Raw genomic sequence first — 17,649 nt, 5'->3', positions numbered from 1 at the left:
GACATATGAAACTAATAAAATTACCATTAAAGAAAATATAATTTAATTTCCTCACAATTTCTTTATGGTGTGTTACACGATCGGATGGGAAGCCCGGCCACCTGTCTGGTGCGGTGTGTAGTATCTTCTTTGTAGTCTGTAGGTGTGACCAACAATAAAATCGAGCGCAAAACTTCAAAAGCGCGAAACTATGAGCTATTTACTATGAGCAGTTCAAAGTATATCGGTGAAAGATAATTGCTAAATAACACAAAATACCTATGTCAAACTTGTCGTAGTGACGTAGTGTTATTTCAATTTCTTAACGTTTTTATCCTATTTTTATTATATCATATCGAAAGCGACTGCACCTACATAACATGGTACGATTTTTACGTTAGACTAACGTATACTCGCTAATCACTCATGTTTATGACTGATATGCCTAAGTCTAAACCGTATAATATAACCCTTCAGGTTTTGTTTTTACTTTTAGGTATTCGACTACTTTGACAAGTATATTTTTCTATGTGAAATGTATGATGAAGAAACTGACACAATAGTGGAACTGGTCCTCAACTTCTTTCCTTTTGATAATTCCGTTCAAGTAATTGATCCTGAAAAAGGCAAAAACCTACTTCGTCGAGTCCAACTACCGACGCTAACGATGGAGATGCTGCAAATAGGCAATATAGTTAACATATTTGCTAAACTGATTCTTATAAAAGATTGTGCTCCCATCACGAAGCGAACTTTGTTCAACAAAAATGAGAGGTACTTACATATTCAACTTCTTCATGCGTTCAGCTTTTCGTCGTTCGCGACAGTATAGTCCCATCATACAAAATTTTAGATTCGACGAGCCTAGTCTAGTATAGTACCTACGTAGTGACAAAATAAGTACTCTACTAGCACTTTTGTCACGACACGAGCACACAAGGGGCTTAGCCGATTAGTTCCCGCTTCACTGGTTTTAATTTATCTACTAAAAAATATATCACAACGCAAATCGTGAAGTATCCGTTCTATGTAGGTACAGCACGACATAAATCTTAAATAATAAAAATTTCCTTATACCACTTTCTACGTAGCAATCACTTTTTTCACTTAGATTTTGTATCAAAATAATTTAGTTCCATTTTATAAACTGAAATAAATATCATACATGAAAGCATCATGAAAGAAAAAGCGATCAAGTCCACCGGTGTCTTCAGCTTACGCGGCCAACGTCGTAGCACTCGTATAGTAGCTGACCTGTATATTACTCCACCGCGGTAGTACCTGTCAAAAAGTCTAGTAGATGTTATCTCTGTATGACGGGCTAGGCGACTTTGATTTTTTTGTTTATAATTTATATTTAGTTATTTTAATTTAGGTACCTATCTATGCTGTTTTATGTCGCTCTATATTAGCCTCTGAAATAATATATTTTCCCCCTTAGTACATTTGCTTTGATCAAGCCTGGTCCACCGAGCGACCACGGAAAAATTCTGACTTACATAATGAAAAAAGGCTTTAGAATCGTTCGCATCAAAAATGCCAAAGTTACTAAAGAGTTAGCTATGGAACTTTATCAAAACTGTGCTGGAAGCGACATGTTACCGTAAGTAGTTATTGCCTGTCCTACCTATCTGTCTAATAATAGTCTTTTATACTATCGTGATATAATACAAAGCTTTTCAGTCGAGTACCATGTTTAGGCCACGAAGCTTGCTGAGTGGCCTAATAATAGTACGGTACGAGAGTGAAAAGCTTAATTATATCACTATTGTATGTACAATAATTTTTCTACGAGTCATCATCTTCATCATCAATGGACGAAAAATACCATCATTCAAGTTAAAATTAACGTTATTAGCGTCGTTCACCGTTGTATCAACATCGAATTATCTGGCACAATTGTTTGTAATAACCGTCTCTGATTGGTCGATAACGCGATAGTTATAAAAAATGTGTTTCATATTGCAAATTAGTAAAGAACTTGTATGAAGTTCTATTTTTGAAATTATTACAGTTAACTAACAGTGAACTATAATGAAATATTATAGATGACTTAAGTGTCAAAGACTGTCTAACACTGAAAAGACAGCACTTATAGTTTAGTCTTTGGTGTCCTAATTGACAGATTAAAGTCGACGAGTAGAAAAAAGCAATTTTCTTATAGTCTGGTATACTCTCATACAGGGTGTAATTCTTATAACTAGCAATATTTAATGAATTTGATGGGTCGACTACGTAAAAACAATATTAAATATCATATTTCGTTAAATTTTACCTGCTTTCTTTATTTGTCTCAAAAATGTCTAACGTTGTATCAGCTATAGGTCAACCAAATCTCGGCACCAAAAACAGGCGGCAAATTTGAAAAATGTAGGTTTCACCGGCCAATTGTCTTCATAAAACGCATGCGTACCTATGTTGGCGGAATCATCGACGAACCATGACACTTAAAAATCTCGGAGGAAATATAAACTGGAGTAGCCTTCATGTTGCGTCTACGTACAAATAATTCTGTCAAGATTCGCGGGAGGTGAGGAAATAACACATGTAAAGGAGTACTCACAAATGCAAAAAATATTATTGTCAATACACACGCACATTATGATAAAAAAATAACACATGCTCATTATGATGCACACAGACATATCACACATGGAAATACTTCGTAGAAACACAGTGTATACGAACACTAAATGCGCACGTGTGTGTCTCAAACTATAGGGATGAAGCAGGCATCGATAACTGAAGTCGATAATAATTAATCAAGCAAATTATAATTTTAATGATTTCGTTGTTTTTTTCTAGATCTGTTTAATTTTTGGCACTATTATAATCATATTAAAATTCACTAATGACAATCCTGGGTAGTAGGTATCACGCGGGTGGACTAGCGATAGATAATAGGATTAGTAGGTAAAGAAATATTTGACATTTTGACAAAACATTAATTTATTTTTCCAGACTAACTAATCAACAACGTTAACTGCGGTTGGTGGTACTAAATCATTATAGACAAACTTGGTTAAATAAATAAACTAGAAATAGTTTAGTCTTCACTAACTGTTATCAATACTGGTTCAAAGTAAAAAAAATATTAAGTACATGTAATAAAACTCAAATCATTCTCTTTCGGAAAATTGCAAATATATTTCAAATGAATTGTGTGATCAAGGTTTGCAAATCATACTTTTCTATCGATAGTTGGTATTTCATCGACCATGCCCACATCTCTACGACCAAGTCTCGGGCAGGTGAATTTTCTAATTTTCAATTATCCTTGTCAATATTATTATGTGCTCTATTCTAATTGCAATTAGGTTAATTCTTACAAAATATAAAAATGAAGTCTCGTGGGGAGTGCGCCTTTTCTAGATTTTTTATGAATAAATTGATATATAAATATCGACCCTATTTTAAACCACATTAGGTAACTTCTTAAACAGCAAAAAATCGAAGTCTCGTGGGGAGTGTTCGTGACGTAATTTCTACCCACCAACAAATTTCAAATCGATTGCATTCGATCACATAAATCGATATTCGATGACGTATGACAAAAATATTATCATTTAGATAATAAAAACAGTAATACAACAATATTAAAATTACTTAAAAATGGAATATTATGCCATCTTTTTGCAAACTTGAGGTATTTGAGCGCTTATTACAAGTGTTCACAGCACACGCGGGCATTTTTAATTACCAGTGATATGTGTCGTGGCGATTCTGTGAATGAGCATGAATCGATTGTGAAATTGTATTTACGTGACTTTATGAACATTTGTTCAAGTTTTTTGGCAGAGGGGTAAGTAACTGAAAGGCTACTCCAGTCTATATTTCCTCCGAGTTAAAAATTGATGGAAAAATAGGGGCGAAGTTTTAATTACCATAAACATTTTAGTTTCGCGCCATTTTTTACTGCCAGGATTTGGTTAACCGTCTACTTCCTTGTCCGAGTTGGTGATCTTACTCCATCAATGAATTCGCATATAATGAATGAGCCTTAAATACACATGGAATTTTTCGCAGTATCATAATAGACTACATTACATCCGGCGAGGTGGTTGGTTTGGAGTTGGTAGCCCCAGACGCTGTCAAATACTTCCGCAGTTGCTTGGGTGCCACGGATCCTAAAAAAGCCGCACCCGGGACCCTAAGACAACTCTACGGGCATAATACATTAAGAAATGTAGCGCACGGCTGCAACACACGAGAGGAGGCTGCAAAGGTTAGTGGCAGCGTGTATTTTTGGAAGGAGAGGGGGGATATGAAAGGTGAAACTTTGACCTAAAAAATGGTTACCCCCTTTGCAATCAATCCTTTTTATCCGTTTTTCGTCTAATTGCAGGTAATAGACTGGTTCTTCGGCCAAGAAAACAATCTTCCTAAAATACCATATCAAGCAACTCTGAAAGATTGCACGTGTTGTGTCATTAAACCCCACGTATTGACCGATGGACATCTCGGACACGTGATCGACCGAATAAGTACCTCGGACAACTTCTATATTTCTGCGATGGCGATGTTTTCAGTGAAGGTTCAGGATGCCAAAGAGTTCTACGAAATATATAAAGGGGTTTTGCCTGAATACGAGGTGAGTCGTTCGTGCGAATTTTAATTGGGATACCTTTTGATTCAAATTGATATATCCCTTCTTTTACTTACCACTTAGCCCCATTAATCATCATCATAATCATCATTCGTCTGCCCTTATGTCAATAATTAGGGGTGCGCGGCATGGCCTCCTCTTCCATACCTGTCTATCGCCCCTCATCTAAACATTCATATGCTTTCGTTTTCGTTTCATATCATCTTTCACACAGTGCATCCACCTTTTCCTCGGTTTTCCTCCCCCGTTACTTCCTTCGTCATTCACTTTGCAGTTTGCCCCATTCATATTAGACATTGAGTAACTTAGTCTTAATTAGGTATATATGTAATGAGTGTATAATTAAGTACTATCAGCTGCAAAAGTGCATAGAGAAATTATGAATGAATTTATTGATAAATTCGTCATGCACTTTTCCAGCTGATTATACATTCAATAAATGACAAAGTCAAAGTATAACTGAATTAAGCTGTAGGCCCAGGGCCGGATTAAGGGTAGAGCGAGTGGAGCGGCCGCTCTAGGCGCCACATGGTAAGGGGGCGCCAAAATCGAGGATGGAAAAATTATACAAAAAAATAATACACTGCGTGGGCGCGCACATATCACAAAATGGCGAGAGGAGTTGAGATTTGAGAATGAATCCAGCTATTGAAAACCTAGATTTGGTTTCAGATTAAGTGGAAAGTTGGGCCACATTGCCCACATATACCAACATTCATAAGGGCGGCTGTTGTTAGGGCGCCGTAAAAGGAGGATTCTAGCCCTTGACGAGCACATTGTTGTGCAGCCGAACGACAAAGCTACGTCGCTATCCAAATGCAAAAATATGAGTCTATCCGATAGTCCAAAGCATAGTTCCTCATAAAGCCAAAGGCGCAAAACGTCTCAGAGAGGCGCAATTTGTGAGTCACATGCTAGGAGATGATAAGCGAACTTCAAAGGACTAATAAGATCCCGAAGGGAACTTAGTGGCAAAATGGGCACCCCGACGGTGATGACCGAGTCCGCAGTAAATATCTTAATTCAACTCTTAGTATATAAAAATAATAGTGATGGCGAAATATATGGCCCAAAAACCGGGAACATAGGCGCCCTGTGAAGTCAAAATACCCCAAAATATGCCAAAGACCGCAGCTCTGCAGGAGATCAAAGCCTGGAAGTTCGGAAAAAAATCGCGCTCGCTTCGCTCGCGCTTACTATTTATATTTGTCATTTACTTAAGAATAATTCCACACTCGCAGCGATCGCGTTTTCATTACAAGTCTGCTTTCCTGACTTGGGCACTATAGTACTTAGGGTGTTTCATATTTGTATGGGAAAAATAAAATTGTGATATTTTTTCTGATTTCGCTCGGCTTTCGGTTCTAGCTTATCTCAAACGCCTGTATACCAAATTTCAAGTGATTTGGACGTTGTTTAGAGGTCGCACTGGATGAACAGTTTGAAAAAAAGTCACTAAAAACTAATGTTATTCAATTTTATTTTCAAATAAAACAATAGAGTAGTTGTAACTTATTTGAAAGTAAAATAAAACAGTTGTAACATCCATTCTTGATAAAATAAGTCATCATCATTATTTAGCTTACATGTGTACCTAAGCCGCAACCTTATCTTTTGTTCGCAAGTAGTAACGCATTTTCTGTGATGTTCGACGACTTTCAGCGAGAACCGTTTTGCTCTTCATCTTTGACTGGAGCGTTAATTTTTATTATTAAATATATAGGTATACTTACTCTTCTTTGCGGTATGATAGACTATTGTTAGACTATCGACCAAGTCTGGTGTTAGGGCTACAATAATCGCTAACATCCTGAACATTAAATAGTTCTAAGACAAAAATCTAAAATGTAAGTAGGGTCTATATCCCGGTCAATATACTTAAGTCAAAGATCGATCTTGTTTTCTTCTTTGTCGTCACACTCTTGGCAGAGTGGTCGTGGCCGTCACATCAGGGGTGGTAGCAAGCTTAACAATGCATCGACATTCCTTACGCATTCGTAGAGTGGGCCCACAGAACTAAATCAAGATAGAAGGAAAAAGTGTATCTACTTCGCGTGCGGAAAAGTTAAATAGCGAGCAACATTGTTCGCCGCGCAAGTCAGTCTGCTCCCGACCGCTGCCCGCGAGTGACATACAGTGAAAAATACAAAATGGGTCGGTATTCGATAATTAACTGTTCAAACACCACCAATAAAAGCAAGAGTGTTAAACAAAGTGTTTCCTATCATCGGTAAGTACCATTTGTCCTAAAATATTTTTTATTAAGTAAATAAAAAACACGATTTTCCTATTTTTATCATCAAAACATTAGCTGACGTACGGCCGTCAAACTAGTTTTCCATCAGTCATTTTGTCCGTCGAACTCACGTCGAACTTAAGAATAGTGGTGCACCACGGAACTATATCGTCATGTATGCTGCGATTTCCTTATTCGATTTAAATCGATTTTGCGAAGCAGTGGAAATTATAATTATGTTTTTATATTGTTATGAAACTATACATATAAAGTACGAGTGAAAAGTAAATTTAACTTTAAAATAGGTTACAGTTACGGTATTAACGTTGAATTTGTGGTCGGCAGAAAAACAAATACAAACATAATACGCTCTATATTTATTATGAATAAAAATAACTCTAAAAATGTGTTAATGGTTAATTATATTTATACACCGTGTTTCCGGTATCACTCAAAACCTCAGACACCCCAACTGATTTTTATTTTTTTAAACGTATCTAGAATGTTCATTTTTTAATCTGATGATTATTATTTGTTTAAATTGAAATTTTAATTTTCTGTGCAGCTCTATTCGGCTTTTAACTCTACACTCAATAAAATAATTGCTAGCTACCACCATAAGCCTTCAAACTGTTTAATTGTGTACGTTACTGCAACGACACAAGGTTTACCAATAGACAGCTATGGCAATGTAAAGCACTTTAACCTGTCTCACAGTAAACTTCAAATTGGACAGGTGACTCAGTAAGCAAATTTAAACCTAAAATTCAAAATGACAAGGTTGTAATTAGGTACGAGTTCAGTTTGTTATGACTTATGATAAACTTTAAATTTAAACTGACGCACAAAAAATCGTCCAAGTAACCAGCCAGTATTAATACCCTTAAATACTGAAAAAGGTATACAACCTCTAACAATATGATATGCACTATGTTGTATTACGAATTTTTAGAATGGGCACGTAAACAATAACTAATAATACAAATTAAAACAAAAAATATTACCCCCATCAAGATATACCTCAATCGATTCTACTCTCGATTCTGAACAAACAGTTTTCAGGTTTTTAGTGTTAAGTGAAACACGGTGTATAAGTACATAATACTAAAAGTTGTAACAAATAACATGAGGATAATGAAGTGAGTACATGGTCGATTTTCTTAAAAATATTACGAAATATTAACTAGTATTAATATCTACCTACTAAAATCTTTGTTCCTGGCCTTAGGCAAATTATATACCTACTAGTGAATTGTTTGTCATCACACGAATACAGGTATATACTTACTTCATTTCACAACGAAGATGAACATCCGATATTTTTAACTTCGGCGGGCATCCCGCAAGCAACCTCCACAATCGATCGAATAGGTTACGCGGCGACAACGTTCCCATCACTAAAGTACACTCGTGACGTCATAGGCTCGACACAAAACGTTACACGCTCGGTTTCGCTGTTAATCGCCGAGCATTTTCCTTCTATCTTGATTTAGTTCTGTGAGTGGGCCACTAAGTGCAGCCTTGACTTGGCTGGTCCATCGTATCTGAACCTTCTCCAGGATACTCTTAGCTTTCTTCTGCAGCACCACATTTCTAGGAAATCTATCTTCTTTTCCCTTGAAGTCCACGTCTCAGCACCGTAAAGAAATATGGGAAAATTGGGAGATACTAATGCCCTGACAAGTCGCATTTTAGTGGCATTTGTGATGAAGATTCTCCATATTTTGCCGAGCCGGTCCATGGCGGACCTGGTGATAGCCAATGTGCCACTTGATATCATCCACCTATCCTGTTATCAGTGCCCCGAGAGGGCCGAGAGACCACTGCTTCAAGCCAAAAACAGGACAAAAAATCAAAAAAACCTGTTCCTTAGAAGGAAGTCGAGCGTCCAAAAACATACCATAAGAAACCTTGCCTAGAAACTAAATGCCACGTCAAATAGTAATTTTTTTAAAAAACTTGCTTCAATATAAAAACTTTTCATTAAAATCACTTTTAAACCACCTACTACAAAAAGTTACATAAATTTTGTTTCTAGCCTTTCCTGCGCCCATACTAACTTCTTCAGACAAAAGTTGCCACAGTGTGCGACCTCTAAATATTGTCCGATTTCCCTGATTTTTGGTATATGGGCTCTGTATAGGTGTGTAGAAACAAGAAGAAAAGCGAAGTCAAAGATAAATCAAAATTTTGGAAAAATGAAACACCTAATAGTACTCCATTTTGTTTGTTATTTTATGTACATGATATCCACGTTCAACCCCGCGTAACTATACTAGGGTGCAACTGAGAAAGTTCAACCCTTTGTCCCATTCGTACTTTGTATGATGAAATCACACAGCTGTGAAATCTACATGAAAATCATAAATTCTGTATTGCGTTAACTCTTCAAATTACGGCGTTACGGTGAAAAAAATTTCGCGCTCGCTACGCTCGCGATTTTTTTCCTCCGTAGTAAAACTTCTTCCCAAGGGCGCCGAAACTCAAACTCGCTCTACCCTAATCGAGAGAATGGGCCGGCGCTGTGTAGGCCTATTAGCACCTGATTGCCGCGAGAGTAAGTCGCCGCGAAATAGATCACACGTCTTCTTCTAATTGTAAAAATGACATAATGACGTAGTCTATCTCGCGGCGACATACTCTCGCGGCAATCATGTGCAGACCCCGCAGATTTATATTTTTCTTCTATTAGGACATGTGCATTCATCTCACAGAAGGTAAATGTGTCGCTTTAGAAGTGAAGTGTAACAAACCAAACATGAATGTTGTTCAAGAATTTAGGAAGTTTTGCGGACCGCGTGATCCGGTAATATTCTTACATGCTTTAAATATTTTTCAACAATTTAAAAATATGTAATCGGTTATATTGTACTTTCATTTATTTACACACCATACTAATGTTATTCCTGGTGATTCAGGAGCTGTGTCGCCAGCTGTATCCCGACTCCCTAAGAGCACTGTTTGGCAAAAACTACGTGCACAACGCTGTACACTGCACAGACTTGGACGATGACGCAGAATTGGAAGTAGAGTACTTTTTTAAACTCTTGGCCAATATTAAGGATTGATGCGCATTATCCGCAACTTGATATTTATCATCGAATATGCTTTTTTTGCTACTTGTCATTTTTGTATCTTCTTTATCAAACCTAATTATTTTTTTTTTCAATCTTTATGGTTAGAAAATTATGTTGTGGTACTTATTGTTGTAATTAAATACTGGCTGCGAAGGTAGCGAAGAGTGTTGGTGGGTGTTGTTATTTTATGACACTGGTTCCATCAAGAGCGAGTAAGCGATGAGCTTTCGGCGATAGAACAAAAAATAGTCACTCCCGTATTTTTTTTGTTATTTATCGCTCGGCGACTAACTACCTATAATTTGGGAGCGACTATCATTTGTTCGTCGCCGATAGTTCATAACTTACTCGCTTCTGGTGGCACCAGTGCCTAAAGGCTATACATGAATATATGACTTATGATTGAAGAGTTAATTAATTATAAATGTAATACAAAAAATGGGGTATTTTTTTTGTACAGTAATTTATTCCACCAAATCATCAAAATCCCACAAACGTAAATAAAAGCTGGCACATACAGTTCAGTTAGGTTGCATTCCCTCTGTATCGATCGGCCCTAATAGTGGACATAGGGAGAGCGTGGGGGGTAAACATCGTGAAGGTCCAGTTGCATAAACCATAATCGACAGACAGATTAATATACATATGTAATGAATGTACACGTGCGGAGCAAGTTGATCAGGCGTTTTGGGCAATAGTGAATCTCGTGACGCAACGCTATGCGCTTGGTGTCCTCAACTTATGGAAATTCAGGAAAATTTTGGTGAAAATTAAGGTACACTTTTTTGTCTTTGTATTAGCTTATGATCACTTCCTTAAATATTGCAAGTTATAAAAATTACACCCTGTATGGATATTATAGGTCCAGAGCTAGCTCTGCCTATGTCAGCAGATGTCACAAAGGGAGTTAGAGAGAACGTAAAAGAGGTGGAAGCACAAAGAGAAATTTGAAACAAGGTAAAGGCAGTTTAGACTACTGAAAGGTTTTATTACTGGTCATAACACAACAGAATCTGAAGGTAATGTTGTCACTTACTAGTATAATGTATTATGTATGCACATGCAACATAGACAATACTCCATTATAGCAGCAATTTACTTGTATTTATATTCATTTTTAATAATAGCATCATTGCCCTCTATTTCAATCCTGTCATACATCCATTTTCGATTAACCCTGAAAAAAATAATTGTATTATGAAAATTGTTTCTACTAAATAATCACTAATGATATTTGAAATCATATAAATAGACTTATTAAATTAATACAAATAACATTATCCCTTTTAAACTAATACATAAGAAAATTAATGATAAATCACTAGGGCTTCTTGGTTAATTAATTAAACTTTGAGTACAAGCCTCATTAGTGCCTGACAGACCAAGCAGGGGCTTCCTGTGTTATCAACCTGCAGGCTTGTAAGCCATATTTCAAAGACTGCTGATTTAAAAGGGTTGAATCAAATTATTAAATGCATGTAACATAGAAAGGTCCATTGAAAGAAGGGTCCTCAACATAAACAATCTGAACAGAATATGTAATACAGAAATAAGTATACAGATGCAGCGCAATACATAATAATAATACATAAAATCAAGTGGGTCAGTCAGTTGTCAACAAAAAAATAGATGGTTAAGAGCTGTAACAACTTTGAAACTAAAATCTAGCATAAGAAAAAGAAGAAAACCAATAACTAGACAGGACAAAGACCTAATTGAAGCGACAGACAAGAAGAACTTAGCATCAGATAGAGAAACATGAAATAAAATAATAGATTAATATTTTAAAAAAACTTACAAAGAAAATTCAGAAAAGTCCTGGGCCAAAGGACCTTATGACTACAAATTACGAGTTTAAAAACATATATGTAAAAAATGTTTCAATAAATAAATGTAAATGCAAAGTTTAGTGTTGCGCTATTTTTATTTACCCATGGCATGTGGTACTAAAAACGAAAAAATCAAAACTATATTTAATATATTTATTACCTGCATTCATGGCCACATTTACAAGAACTGCATTTCGGACATGGGAAGTGGCATCCAGAGCACTTTTCATCCAAACAATCACACACATCTCTACCCGAGGTCGCTATTTCTCCATGTTCATTATATATCGATTTACTTTTGCGACTGAAATAACACAAATAAACAATTCGTTTTAAGACTTATAAATAAATCAAAAGAACTAATAAAACACTAAACCACATACTTTCCAAAATAGTTTTTACGGTTCTGCTTACGACGTTCACGCTCAGATGTTACAGGATCAAAATTGTCTAAAAAGTGCATTGTAGTTCTCTTGGTGGCACTAATGGTGGCGGCTTATGGGATCTGATTATATATAAAAATTAGAATGTATGTTTATTTTCCTTATTCACTTAAATTTTATAAGCGAACTTATATATTGTATTTAATTTTTTCGAGCTCCGAGTCCAAATGCTCCAATCCAAAGCGTAAACAACCACAAAGTGACTTTGACAAGTGTTTGACTGTTTGACAGTTTTCAACTGGGTTGCCACTTCTTTTTAAGGGGCTCTATAGATCTAACGCATTGTTTCTGCTGGCCGCGTGGTTGCAACGGGCCCTAACTGAATGTTTTCCGTCCTTCGATATCTCCAACACAATTGTTGATGGATCGTGTAGTACAGTCCTTATATTATTTTACCTAGCAACAATTTTCTGCCTATGAGAAGATTGAGAAGGGATCTGATGGCCGCTGTACACACATGGCCAACAGTTCCACCAACCCCCTTGGCCATGTGTGTAGAGGGCTACTTGGCCGTAAGTTGGCAGTTGGCGCTTGCGCTTGCCGGCCAACCGATTCGTGTCGGTTTTTTGTCCACACATCAAAGGATCTTGGCGCCAATGGCCAACTGCGTTTACACGTTGGCGCTTCATTCAGTTGGTCGTCAGCCGTCAGAGAGGACGGTAGTGAAATATTTACGAAAATAATAAGTTTATCTATGTCAATAATAGTGTAGATTTTAGGAAATAAAATAACCTTGCAAATGTTTAATGTATTTCCTAAAAAAGATAAATGTTCTTATCATAATATTAAAAAAATTGTTAATATTTCAAATAATTTAATTTTACTACGGGGTTATTATTTTTTAATCAAATTTTTCTGTCAATGTCTATGATCTAGAATTTCCTAGACTTTTCCATTCCACGTCCATCTTTCATGAAGAGCCAATGCCAAGTGATTGGTTCGCCAATGTGTAAACAGCGGCTCTTATCTTGGCCAATGGCCCCTGTACACACATGGCCAACGGTTCCACCAGCCCTTTGTGAAACCCCTTGGCCAAGATAAGAGCCGCTGTTTACACATTGGCGAACCAATCACTTGGCATTGGCTCTTCATGAAAGATGGACGTGGAATGGAAAAGTCTAGGAAATTCTAGATCATAGACATTGACAGAAAAATTTGATTAAAAAATAATAACCCCGTAGTAAAATTAAATTATTTGAAATATTAACAATTTTTTTAATATTATGATAAGAACATTTATCTTTTTTAGGAAATACATTAAACATTTGCAAGGTTATTTTATTTCCTAAAATCTACACTATTATTGACATAGATAAACTTATTATTTTCGTAAATATTTCACTACCGTCCTCTCTGACGGCTGACGACCAACTGAATGAAGCGCCAACGTGTAAACGCAGTTGGCCATTGGCGCCAAGATCCTTTGATGTGTGGACAAAAAACCGACACGAATCGGTTGGCCGGCAAGCGCAAGCGCCAACTGCCAACTTACGGCCAAGTAGCCCTCTACACACATGGCCAAGGGGGTTGGTGGAACTGTTGGCCATGTGTGTACAGCGGCCACAAGGGGTTTCACAAAGGGCTGGTGGAACCGTTGGCCATGTGTGTACAGGGGCCATGACATTTTTACTTTCCTAATACTTGTTTTCCTCTTTTCTTCAGGCATGTGCTTATAATTATTTACAATGAAAAACTTATAGATATTGTGCGGTATCACTTGGATTTTTGGTTTAATTTAATCTTATTCATTAATATTGTTAATTACGATCCATAATGGCAGACACATCTAACAAAGAACAATCTGTTACCAAAGTTCCGATGATATATGTTTGTGGAGGTAAGGTTTTGTAAACGTTTTTATACTGTAATGAAATTATATAAATGTTAATGTTTGAAGATTCGATAATCCTGTTTTGTTTTCATTCCGTTTCAGAATGCCACAGAGAGAATGAAATTAAGCCAAGGGATCCCATTAGATGTCGAGAATGCGGTTATCGAATTATGTACAAGAAGAGGACTAAAAGATGTATCCTTTTTAATCTGATTTAATTAAAATTAATCTGATTTTGAGTTCTGAGTACTGAAAAATTCAACACCATATAGGTTTTAAAAATCTTATTTTAGTTTTCATATTATGTGGAGTGTTAAATCTCATTCTATCTCCATTTAACATTTTAGCAACCCCCATTAATAATAGCTTACTTTCACAGTGTTGGTGCTCGGGTTTAAGTGCAATGCTTTTTATTTATTTTTGGATTTATTTACCTTTTGATTACCACTGTTTGCAATAGCCATCAAAGTTATACATGTTAAAGCAGCCTTATTAACATCATTACAAAAAAGTTTTGTTTTGAATGTCATATAAACATACATATAAAGTATCTCTAGCAGTAAAAATAACTAAAGTGCTATTTAGGGAAAATTTACCTTGATTCCTTCACTGCCGCAAGATTTTACTAAATATGCATGCAGCTGATGCACTGATGCACTTGAGACATGATTAAAATAAGGCCACTGAATGATATTAACGAATTCATTGTGCGTTTGGAGGTGTGTTTATTTTGTATTAGATGGGGGCACTTAGTACTGAAAGCCATTTATTTTTGTGAACTTATTTTCTTACTTTACAAGCTTAACAGGTAAAAGAGGATCTTGTACCATCTATGAGAGGACACCATTCTTTCCTGTTGTGCTTAGTCAGCTTGCATTCGTTTTTTCATTTGGTGCTTGCTTCATATTATAAAAATAAATATTATATAGGTTAGTTCGCTGACCTGTCAAATCCTTTTGAAAATATATGGGGGGTAAAGTTAGGAAAACTCTCTTAAAGGAAAGGTATTAGGGCTTTTTGAGAATTCTTATTCTCTTATTTTTTTACAAGAAGTATATGCCTGTAAAGAAAAATAGATGATTTCTGTTTGACCCCTGAGAAGATAAAATATATGACTTACCCCTCTCACTCTTCATACTGTCTTCCCGTAGTTTATGGATGCCCTCATAGATTCATTCTAAATTAAAACTATTAAAAGATACAACATTGTTACTTTACAATAATGCCAAAATTTTCTCATAATATCAGGAAACTGTCAGGGTGTCCACATAACTAGGGACAGTGTGAAACATGCTTGAAAACATACATGTTTCTTAACAAACTGCATCAATAAAATAAACTTACTTTTTGGGGAATTTATACTTACTGCATGATTTTTCGCATCATTGTTTTAACAAGTTTAACAGCTATGGAGTTAGACATAGTATAGATGCCTGGTCGCTTGCTAAGCTGTGCTAAGACTGGTGTGTTCGCAATTTACTGGCGCGTGCAACTAATTGGTCTTGGTAAGTTATTTCTTTTTTTTTGTACATGACAAGCACTTCAAATAGGTCAATGTTAGATATGCAATTATAATAGACACATTGTAACTGTCACTGTCTCGTCTCCACACTAACCAAGCAGCCTCGCGCAAAAAAGTCCGTGCTCGTAAGCGCACGTTTACCTCACCAGAGCCAATTTGCTCGGCAAAGTGACAGCCCTCGCGACTCACGAGGCTGCTCGGTCAGTTTCGACCCAGATAATGAAGTGTAAAGTCTGCTCTATTGGCATTAGTAATTGAAAAAAGTGCTCAATTTTAATTTTGGCTAACAACCACGCCTTTAGAAATAGTGGCAAATATCTTTATGTTGACCTGACTAACAGCACACTTTACACACTTAACTGAGCATTAGTCGAACTTGTGACTTGAAAGCTAATCTAGAAGTATGACTCTGTGAGCTATAGACTTTCGCGATATGCTTAGAAAACACAAAAGTGGAAAACATTCAGATCCTCAATTCATTATCACAAAGAAGTCATGTTAGTCTCAAGTGATACACGCTTAAGTCCTTCCCTTTGACATATTTTAATAAAAGTATTCTAAAAACTGGATCTAAAAAAAATCAGATAATCTGGTTACAAACTTTTACAAGAAATTGTTGAGTTAGTTGTAAAAGTCCTAAACTGATGCTGTCGATACATACAGTCGGAAGACTTACCTCTCACTCTCGGGAAGAGGGGAGGGGACGGAGACCCTACACTTGAATTGTCTATTAAATAGTAAATTTTATTGCTGACGACCAAAAAATAGTTTTGTGTGGCGTTAGTAAAGTCAGCCTAGTTGACCTAGTTCTGACCACTTTAGTATCGTAAGACTCACCGTACAATGTGAACTTTGTCTATAAGTGAATTGATACGAATTTTAAACGATTAAACAAAATAAATGTTTCTTTTTTTGGTTCATGAAAGATTTAAATTAGATTGTAACAACTGTACATAGGTTCTTACGAGGTTAAAACAACTGCTTTATTGTATTACAAACAGCATGCTCACTGCTTCCTTTATTTTACTAATGCTTCTGCAATTACTTACATACCTACATAATTCATACATACATATTAACGTTTTTATTATTTACATTATATGTACTTTAAAAGCCTTTTGTTTCAAGTTGATTCAACTATTATCCTTAATCAAGTTTACAGTGGTCGTATTCGATGCACGGTGAAGCTGAAGATTGACGAGTTCTACGCTTTACTTTTTACTACTACGTAACATAACCATCTTTAAATATGAATGAATAAATAATATTCTGAAACTGTATTTTATTTTTTAAATAATCGATTTTTATTCTGATTTCTGAGTTTTCGTAAAACTTCCTAAGAGCTGAGGGAGCTGACCTCGAAAAATCTTCAAACCCATAATTATCTATACCATACTATATCTTTCCTTTATGCTTGGTAATAAACCAAAAAATGCGTAGATTGTAAGTGCGATAGGGACGGCTAGATGTTTTATCATTTACCGCGCCTGCAGGGCAATCTTGCACGGGAAGCATGGTCGCGCGATAGACGATAAAATATCAGGCCGTCCCTATCGCACTTAGATACTAATAGTGCGATAGGGATGGCCAGATGTTTTATCATTTATCGCGCGACCATGCTTCCCGCGTTGGTCGCGCGATAAATGATAAAACATCGGGGTCCCTATCGCACTTACAAGTAGTGCGATAGGGACTGCCTGATGTTTTATCATTTATCGCGCGACCATAATTGCCTGCGTTGCTTACGTGATAAAGATATCATGAACTGGCAGGCAATTATGGTCGCGCGATAAATGATAAAACATCTGGCCGTCCCTATCGCACTTACTAATAGTGCGATAGGGACGGCCTGATATTTTATCGTCTATCGCGCGACCATGCTTCCCGTGCAGTTGAGTGTCACCCCTTCAAAATATACATCAGGCAGGCAATTATGGTCGCGCGATAAGTGATAAAATAGCAGGCCGTCCCTATCGCACTATTTGTAAGTGCGATAGCTAGGGACGGCCTGCTATTTTATCGTCTATCGCGCGACCATGCTTCCCGTGCAGAATTGTTCTTAAATCCCTAAGGAACACAAATATTCGTTCTGCCAAAGGAAATCTTGTTCTTTCAACCCTTTGACC

The 17,649-nt window shown here is 36.5% G+C and overlaps 2 protein-coding genes across 2 annotated transcripts; both read left to right on the top strand.

Annotated features, from left to right (window-relative positions):
* Positions 1–340: 340 nt before the first annotated feature.
* LOC125225429 (nucleoside diphosphate kinase 7-like) lies at positions 341–10,972 on the top strand. The gene is made up of 7 exons (XM_048129154.1): positions 341–362; positions 476–753; positions 1,421–1,582; positions 4,006–4,204; positions 4,325–4,570; positions 9,514–9,627; positions 9,740–10,972. The coding sequence occupies exons 1-7, from the start codon at positions 360–362 to the stop codon at positions 9,887–9,889; spliced, it is 1,152 nt and encodes a 383-aa protein (XP_047985111.1). The 5' UTR covers positions 341–359; the 3' UTR covers positions 9,890–10,972.
* A 2,822-nt stretch (positions 10,973–13,794) lies between these two features.
* Positions 13,795–16,798, top strand: LOC125225529 (DNA-directed RNA polymerases I, II, and III subunit RPABC4). Its single transcript, XM_048129285.1, has 3 exons — positions 13,795–14,007; positions 14,104–14,196; positions 16,686–16,798. The coding sequence occupies exons 1-3, from the start codon at positions 13,944–13,946 to the stop codon at positions 16,706–16,708; spliced, it is 180 nt and encodes a 59-aa protein (XP_047985242.1). The 5' UTR covers positions 13,795–13,943; the 3' UTR covers positions 16,709–16,798.
* The last annotated feature ends 851 nt before the right edge of the window (positions 16,799–17,649 follow it).

Source organism: Leguminivora glycinivorella, chromosome 4 (genome assembly GCF_023078275.1).
Source record: "Leguminivora glycinivorella isolate SPB_JAAS2020 chromosome 4, LegGlyc_1.1, whole genome shotgun sequence".
In the NCBI taxonomy this organism is placed as follows: domain Eukaryota; kingdom Metazoa; phylum Arthropoda; class Insecta; order Lepidoptera; family Tortricidae; genus Leguminivora; species Leguminivora glycinivorella.
The sequence above is the reverse complement of the archived record's forward strand: the minus strand, read 5'-3'. Positions and strand labels throughout refer to the sequence as shown.